Genomic DNA, 7557 nt, shown 5'->3' with positions numbered 1-7557 from the left:
GTAATTAATAATTGGAAGCAAGGTCCGACTCTGTTTCAGCTTCACAAAATCAGTTTGAAAATAGGTGAACTTGTTAAGACATGCATCCTGTCCTGAGTCACTGATACAGTTCCCAAGAGCCAGAACTTCGCTATAAAAATAAGTGCAGGCCCTCTAAGGTGCATTTTAGAAGTCAAGAAATCAGTGTTACAATTTACAAATAGTGTTTAAAAAGTAGTTTCAGCTGTTATATTCATATCTTTACACTTTTGTTTCTTTCTTGAATATTTTTACCTCTATGGTGAAGATGTCAAAACTTTAAAAAAATAAAAAATTCAATCAGACGTGAAAAAACATGGAAGCATTTGCTTTCAGGGGTCATAGATCATGGCTAATAAAGTGGTTCTAAGGTCAAAAGATTCTTACGAAATGTCTTAATGAGAAGGTTGGAGTTGTGATTTTACAGGGAATGTGTTGAAAGACTTGGAACAGATAGAGCCATCGAAGGCACTTCAATCTTTACCCCTCAGGACCTTAAATAGTATGTTTATGAATTAACAATATTTCTGAAACCTGGCTAAGGAAAGAAAAAAGGGGAAGAGGGGGGAAAAAATAAAAAGAAGAGGCTGAAGCTATGGCACTGAAATTATTAACTGTTATGACGTGTGGGAACTTGGGATTTCTCAGGCTACTCAGGTCTTTATTTTGGCTTATTAGCAGAGAAATCTTCTAATCCAGCTGGGGTGAACTGTGTGTTGGCCTGGTGCTCCAGCTGTGTCAGGAAACTGATGCAGGAGCCTGCAGCCCCTGCTGGCGGGAGTTGTGGGATGGCCCAGTTTGGTTACGGGGGCATTGAGTGGGAGATGTTTGGTAGAGGACAGGGCAAAGAGAGGAGAGTGAGGCCTGCGAGTGGCAGCCTGTCTGAGGGAAGTGAAGGTCGGGGCTTGACTCAGGGCCTTTGGAAGTAGAGGGAAGAAGGAAAATGCAAAATTGGCATTGAGGGAGTTGTATAGTAGGGGGCTAGGGGGTGAAAACAGTGTTTCAAAAGGGAACGTGGAAGTAGAACCGAGAAGCGGAGTGACTAGTGTAATTGAGCGATACCCGGATAATTGAAGCCTCCAACTGCAGAGAGGAATGTGGCCTAAAAGTATTAATAGTTGAGGAGAGATGGGATGATTTATTTGACTAGCTCTGGAGGTAGGTAGCAGCAAACCAGAACTTCAGGAGTGTTTTTGTTAATGAAAGTGGAAGAAACACGCCACTCTTGTCAGCAGCGTGTGTTTATGAGCTTTCTCCCAGCAGCACTGTATGTTATCTGAATTCACCATATTCGTGTTTTTTTCTGTGTGTAATTGATAAATTGGAGATGGGGTTTAGTTCTGCTGCTTTTCACGAGCTGACATCTGGCTGGCTCACAGGTTCCTGGGTGGAGTTACAGATGAACGGCAATGGCAACAGCAACGATAACGGCAACGGGAAAAACGGAGGACTGGAACACGTCCCGTCATCATCCTCCATCCACAATGGAGACATGGAAAAAATTCTCCTGGACGCCCAGCATGAATCCGGGCAGAGCAGTTCAAGAGGTAGTTCCCACTGTGACAGGTAAAGGAATGTTTGCTGTCCTGCATGCGGTTCATGGCGGGTTTTATCTGGTAGCTGTTAGTGGAGTGGTAAGGCCGTTTCTCAGGCTTAGGTTTGTCGTGCTGCAGTATCTGAAGAACTTCCTGGCTCATGGCAACTGGCAACCATTTCCTTGGTCAAGGTGCACTAGGTGATTTCTTTCTTAAGCAGATTACTAAATTTTTAATATTCAAAGTAAGGCTAACAAGGGGCCTGTGTATTCTTGCCAGTCATTAAAAGGGGTTTTGACATGTGATGTTTCCACTTGTAGTGGTACAAAAAGAGGGTAATTCACAATGCTAGTGGTGTCACCTAGATGAAGGAAGGGATTTACAGCTTTTGAGTAGCAGTGGAAGTTCTGGGCAATGCTTGCTTTGCTTCAAAGGAACCCTGCTGAGAAAGGCAGGATTATAAAAGGGAAAAAAAAAAATTGTGAAGATGAGGGGTTTGGAAGACTTTGTAACGCAGATAGTTGTGGTCCAAAGGGTAGCATAGCCTGTAAGTCACCTGAACAGTGTGCAGAAGCACCTGGGGAAGTGATTGAGCTGAGCTGCTGTTTACCCTCATGATTCTTTAGGTGACAGAGTGTAGTATAACAGAATGACATAATGAAATCAATTTTTCTTTAGCCCTTCACCTCAAGAAGATGGACAGATAACTTTTGATGTGGAAATGCACACAAGTAAAGACAGTAGTTCTCAGGTATTTTCTTCATTATCCTTTACAATACATTAACTTAAAAAATATATTTTAAAGTTGTGAGTGGTATATGTAGATCATGTATTTACATAGATCAGTATCGGGAGTGCTTGAGGGGTAGAGCAAGCTCTGTCGTGTCATAAGGTCTAAAACGTTATGTATTCTACATCTCCAAAAGAAATATGTTGAACTGTTGCTTGCTAGCGATTGATTTTTTTTTTTTCCATTCAGAGACCCTAAACTTGGCTGTTAGCTGCAGTACCAGCAAATGAATTATATAAACTTTGTTTATGCAGAATTTTGAGTTGTCCCTTAGTCAGTTGGATAAGACTGTTAACTGTCTTGTGCTTTGTTCTTGCAAGTTGTAACTCAGTCTTTTTTCTTACAACTTTATATAGTACCTCCCTGTAGATGGATACAGGAAATAATTGTCCTACACTCACGCTTATGTCAGTTTAACTAAATTGTATTTTCTTTTAAGGAGTTGTTTTCAGCATTAGATTTTATTAAATTAAAACATTCCAGAACAATTATTTTTCATGAGACAGTGAACTTCTTTAGGCTTACATTCTGTATGAACCGAAATGTCGTTTGTAGAGATGGTAGCTTTGGAGCGAGGGGAAAAACGAGGCTCCCTCTCTAGCGACATGCCCTGTGCAGTGGCAGTCGTATCGTTTAACTCTGCTTGCACGGTGCGTGTCAAACCTGTTTTGTTTTGAAATGTTTGTCTTTCTGCACAAGATTTCAGGGTTTATTGCTCTACAGATAGTCAGCTCACATGATTGTGAGTAATCTCCATAATGCAAACTGAGAGGAGACTAATGCTGAACTCTTGGTTTGATCGTTTAATAGAATTTGCTGTCTTCAGCAGTATAAATAAAAAGCATTCCTGGAAGAGTGAAACCTTGCATTTAATTTTGTCAAAGACCTGGCCGAACAGCAGGACTGCTGCAGTTCTGCCCTGCAGAGGCAGAGCGATGAACACCGCTGTCGGTAGATCTGCCATCTCACTTTTGTGACGGGCATAGTTGATTCCTTCTGGTTTTGGTATGGTTCCCACTTTCATGTTGTAAGTGGTTTATCTTGCTTTACTAAGGGCTGCTCAGGAAATTGTTTTAATATGAAGGAGGGGTTTGTACCAAAGTCAGTAGTGTTCCCTAGTCTTTCTGATTTATTTTTTTCCTGTATGGTAACACTTGTAACTAATGATGTAATGTTAAGTCTTTGGATCAAGTCCTCTGTTGTGAGTGCTTGCCTTTCCCCACTGCATCTGGGACGCACTCACTAGAAGCTGCTCATTGCAAGTAATATAAATATTGAATGACTAATAACGCCTTTCAAAAAGTCAAAATGCTGGTTTTGAACCTTTTTTATTTGGCCGTCTTCCTGTGCTTTGGCCGTGTCCTGTATGCTTTAAAACAAATGCTATCAACTTGAAGTTTAACAACTTGCAATGATGTGGAAGTCCTGGATATAGCAATAAAATTATACTGACTTCTGCAGGTCCATAACAAAATCTTCTGTAAATAATCAGTAGTGCAAGAACGCTTGTTGTTTATCAGGTACCACCGTTTGGTCACTCTCAATTTAACACCATAAGGAGGAGCTAACTGAGTCCCGTCTGTATTTTCAGTCTGAAGAAGAAGCAGTAGAAGGAGAGAAAGAGTTGGAAGTTTTGAAGAAAAGTGCTGACTGGGTGTCAGACTGGTCAAGTAGGCCTGAAAACATTCCTCCCAAGTGAGTTAAACTCTGTTTTTTAGTGAATGTTCTTTTATGTGAAGGAGAGAAGAGTCATAAGTCACTGTCACAATTGCGTGGAATTACTCTGGCTCTCCAAATAAGGATAGATTTCTCTTTGGAGATGCTACAAAAAGTCAAAACAACAAAGTATAAAAATGTTAATAGCAACAGAATTACCTTTTTATTGAAAGTAATATAAATCCACAGCAAGCTGATTACAAGGTTTCTTGATGAAGTTAGAATTATTGGGAGAGCTGGGTACTTGGAGCTGGGATTCATGGGATTTAGTTTTGGCTTATTGAATGGAATAATGCTGAGCGAGTTCCTAAATTCTCTGTACCTCTTTTTCTTTCTATGTAAAATATGTAATGTTCATCCACGGAAGGGGAAACGTTGAGATCCTTGAATGCAAAGCATTTTTATTAAAATAGAGGATGCTGTCTAAGTCTGTCAGACTTCTGTATCTCTGTTTGGAACAAAAAATGAGGCTCTTGCTAACAAATCACATCCTGAAATTCCCTCTCTCGGACCTACCTCTCTCTTCAGCTCCTGCTCCCTTTGTCTCTATACTGTCTGTGTAAGTGGTCTCTCCACAATACCTCCTATTATTCTCTGTGATTCCTTACTCTGTGTAAGGGATCTCTTGCTTTGATCTCTAGCTCTTTGTGCTTAAAAAAAAGTTCCTACAGAGATCTGTGCATTTGTGTGGGAAAAAAAAAAAAAAAAGAGAGAAAGAAACAGAAAGATCTTGTTGAATTTGTCCCCCCTCCCCCTCTTCTTTCAGGGAATTTCATTTCAGACATCCCAAACGTTCAGTGTCTTTAAGTATGAGAAAAAGTGGAGCAATGAAAAAAGGTGGCATTTTCTCTGCAGAATTTCTTAAGGTTTTCATTCCATCTCTGTTCATATCTCATGTTTTGGCTCTGGGACTAGGGTAAGTATTAACCTAATTCGCACTTCAACTTCGGCGTCTGGCTTGGCTTTTCCACTTCTCTTGCATGTCAGGTGCCTGCTGAAAGGGGCTTTATCTAGCATAACTGGAGCATTGTTGCACCTTGCTCAAGAGAGATTTGGTGCACTTTTTGAACTGCAGGAAAACTTTGCAGCTGCTCATGTGTTTTGTTTCTAGAATAGATCAAGTTGCGTGTATCGAAAATGCAGGAATTACCATATAACCTTCGCAATTTCAACACGTGCCATTTGATTATCCACATCTACTTCAGTGCTTTGGGTTAGGGAAAGGAGAGTAGAATAGGTGGAAAACTGCTGCCACTTGTTCTAACCATTACAAACCCACCTTGAACAAATAATGGTCCACAGTTCTGTGTGTGTGGCGCATCATCTGCAATTTTCAGTGTCTAATGTTGCAGCTGAAAGTTGAGGAAGGTACGTGAAATCCTGGATGTGTCCTGCAGGACCAGCTGCGCCCCTGCTCAGCAATGTTGTCATTGCCTGCGTAATCCAGCATAATCTCTCGGCTTGCTTAAATCCTGGTGTTATGTTTATCCATTTTATGTTCTTCTATGGGGGCAAAGACATACTCAAAATATGTTTTTTATTTAGCTTCATATTTGCTTTGGGGTTGTAGTTCCAATGTCTCTTTAGATTCTTGTAAACTATCAGAGAAATTAGGAAGATAGAATATATGACAGATAAGATACTTGTGCTAGAGCAAAATTGTGTATTTCTGTGATGAATTAAATCTTGCCTGGATGTACCTGTTGTAGCCAGTGTTTGTGTGGATCCACAAGGCTCAGTGGTTTAAAGCTCGCCCCTCCCTAAAGGCAGTACTTTATTTGTTTGACCGTAGTACTCCGGGAGCGTTGCTCGGCTGGTCAGGAGCCCGCGGGTCAGCTACTCCACAAACACCACAAAAGCTTTTGGGCTGGGGTTTTCAAATGAGCTTGGGACTAGAAGAAACCCCCTTTTACTGGATGTTGACAGCATCAGTCCTTGTAGGCTCATCTGAAAACCTCACTGTTGAAGTAACTCCATAGCAGTGAAGTCCTTGGAAGGTCTTTCCAGACTTTCAAGACCGATCAGAATGGCTGAGTGTGTGAGGACTGTTTGGAAAAGGGGGAGTATTTCTGTGAGATTCAATATGCCTTATTGCTTTTCATTTCAGCATCTACATTGGAAAAAGACTGACCACACCTTCAGCCAGCACTTATTGAAAGACGGAGAGCAAAACCTGGAAATCCACATGACCTGTGAAGGTGTTACTGTCTCATTTAGTACATTTGACTTGAGACCATTTTAAGCATGACCCTGACTTCACCCTTTCCTTACGTATCCAGGTTTTCGCTAACTCTGGAATTCAGTATTGTGTTGGAACTCTGTTGAGGTGTTTCGCTATCCACATTCTTTCCCTCTCTCCTCCCATTCCCCTGCCTCTTGGCCTGCAAGACACGTCAGAGTTGCTGAACGGAGTTTACAACTGTCTATATGTTGCAAGGGCTTCTCTCAATGCAAAATGCCACCAGCAAGTTTTAATTTTCCAGTGATGCTGTTGCCTCCTCAGTGCAACCTGACTTAAATTGCAGTTGTGCATGGTGTAACTGTTGACTGTATTATGGTGATATATTAACAGTCTCTTTGGAAGAAACGTACTGATTGGAGTGAAAATGAACCTTCTGAAAAACAAGCTGGTTGTGAAATAAACTTAAGAAATCACTGGCAATAAAAAACAGTTTAAATCAGCTTGGGGGGGAATTTACTTGGCCCCTTGTATTGGCTACACCCTTTGATTTGCAGGAGGCAAAGACTGCATAAATTTTAAAGTAGGATAACTAAATCCATCAGCATATTTTAATATTAGGTAATTGTTGTAATCTTGTCTTTTCTATGAAGTCAGCTCCTTATTCCTTGTAGGAAAACCTGTCTGATGCCTAGAAGATATTAGAAAAATTGCATTGTTTGCATGTGAAGAAGCTTTTCTTTTCCTTACCTGTTTTCTTAAGGGAAAATTTTAAATGTGAAATTTTCCTTTTAAAAGTAGTTTGAAATTAAGGAAAACCCCAGCAGCTGTAGGTGTAGTTAGGCTCTGTGTAAAAGGGTAGGATTCTTTTTGTTGTGGAACCATTTACAATTATGATAATACGGCAGTTTCAGAAAGTGAAGCGTTTGACTTCTCTTTAAGGGGGACAATCGTGCAGGTGCGTAAAGATTGGGAAGTTGTAAAGCTCTGAAACGTCTTCTGCAAAGGAGTTTTCAATATTCCTATCGCTCACTGTTTACTGTACAATCTCCGCTGGGGATATGTGGAATCTGAAAGTCACTCGTGATGTCTCATGTTAGATAGACCTCTCACTAATGTCGTTGACCTTTTATCTCTTAGGGAACATGAAGCCTTGTCCTCCTTCAGTGACACTTCTTTTCAAAATGTGAAGCTTTAGTACCAAATTGTTACATAGCGTTGGGACAGTCAGGTCGTTAAATAGATTTTATTGGATTTCAGAACATGTAGCATGACTCTGAAGGGTAGAATACTCTTTTTTATATATATATGAATATATT

General features: G+C 40.5%; 1 protein-coding gene across 1 annotated transcript; it reads left to right on the top strand.

Annotated features, from left to right (window-relative positions):
• Positions 1-1390: 1390 nt before the first annotated feature.
• BNIP3L (BCL2/adenovirus E1B 19kDa interacting protein 3-like) lies at positions 1391-6646 on the top strand. Its single transcript, XM_010130899.1, has 5 exons — positions 1391-1584; positions 2232-2304; positions 3935-4038; positions 4826-4975; positions 6167-6646. Exons 1-5 carry the CDS (start codon positions 1418-1420, stop codon positions 6213-6215), a joined length of 543 nt encoding a protein of 180 aa, XP_010129201.1. The 5' UTR covers positions 1391-1417; the 3' UTR covers positions 6216-6646.
• Positions 6647-7557: the final 911 nt, after the last annotated feature.

Source organism: Buceros rhinoceros, unplaced genomic scaffold (genome assembly GCF_000710305.1).
Source record: "Buceros rhinoceros silvestris isolate BGI_N320 unplaced genomic scaffold, ASM71030v1 scaffold42092, whole genome shotgun sequence".
NCBI lineage: Eukaryota > Metazoa > Chordata > Aves > Bucerotiformes > Bucerotidae > Buceros > Buceros rhinoceros.
The sequence above is the reverse complement of the archived record's forward strand: the minus strand, read 5'-3'. Positions and strand labels throughout refer to the sequence as shown.

Excerpts from the sequence above, each read along its gene's own strand:
- BNIP3L (XM_010130899.1), top strand. The coding sequence starts at position 1,418 with ATGAACGGCAATGGCAACAGCAACGATAACGGCAACGGGAAAAACGGA. Across the intron at positions 2,305-3,934 it reads GTAAAGACAGTAGTTCTCAG|TCTGAAGAAGAAGCAGTAGA; the intron begins GTATTTTCTTCA and ends CTGTATTTTCAG. Across the intron at positions 4,039-4,825 it reads CCTGAAAACATTCCTCCCAA|GGAATTTCATTTCAGACATC; the intron begins GTGAGTTAAACT and ends CTCTTCTTTCAG.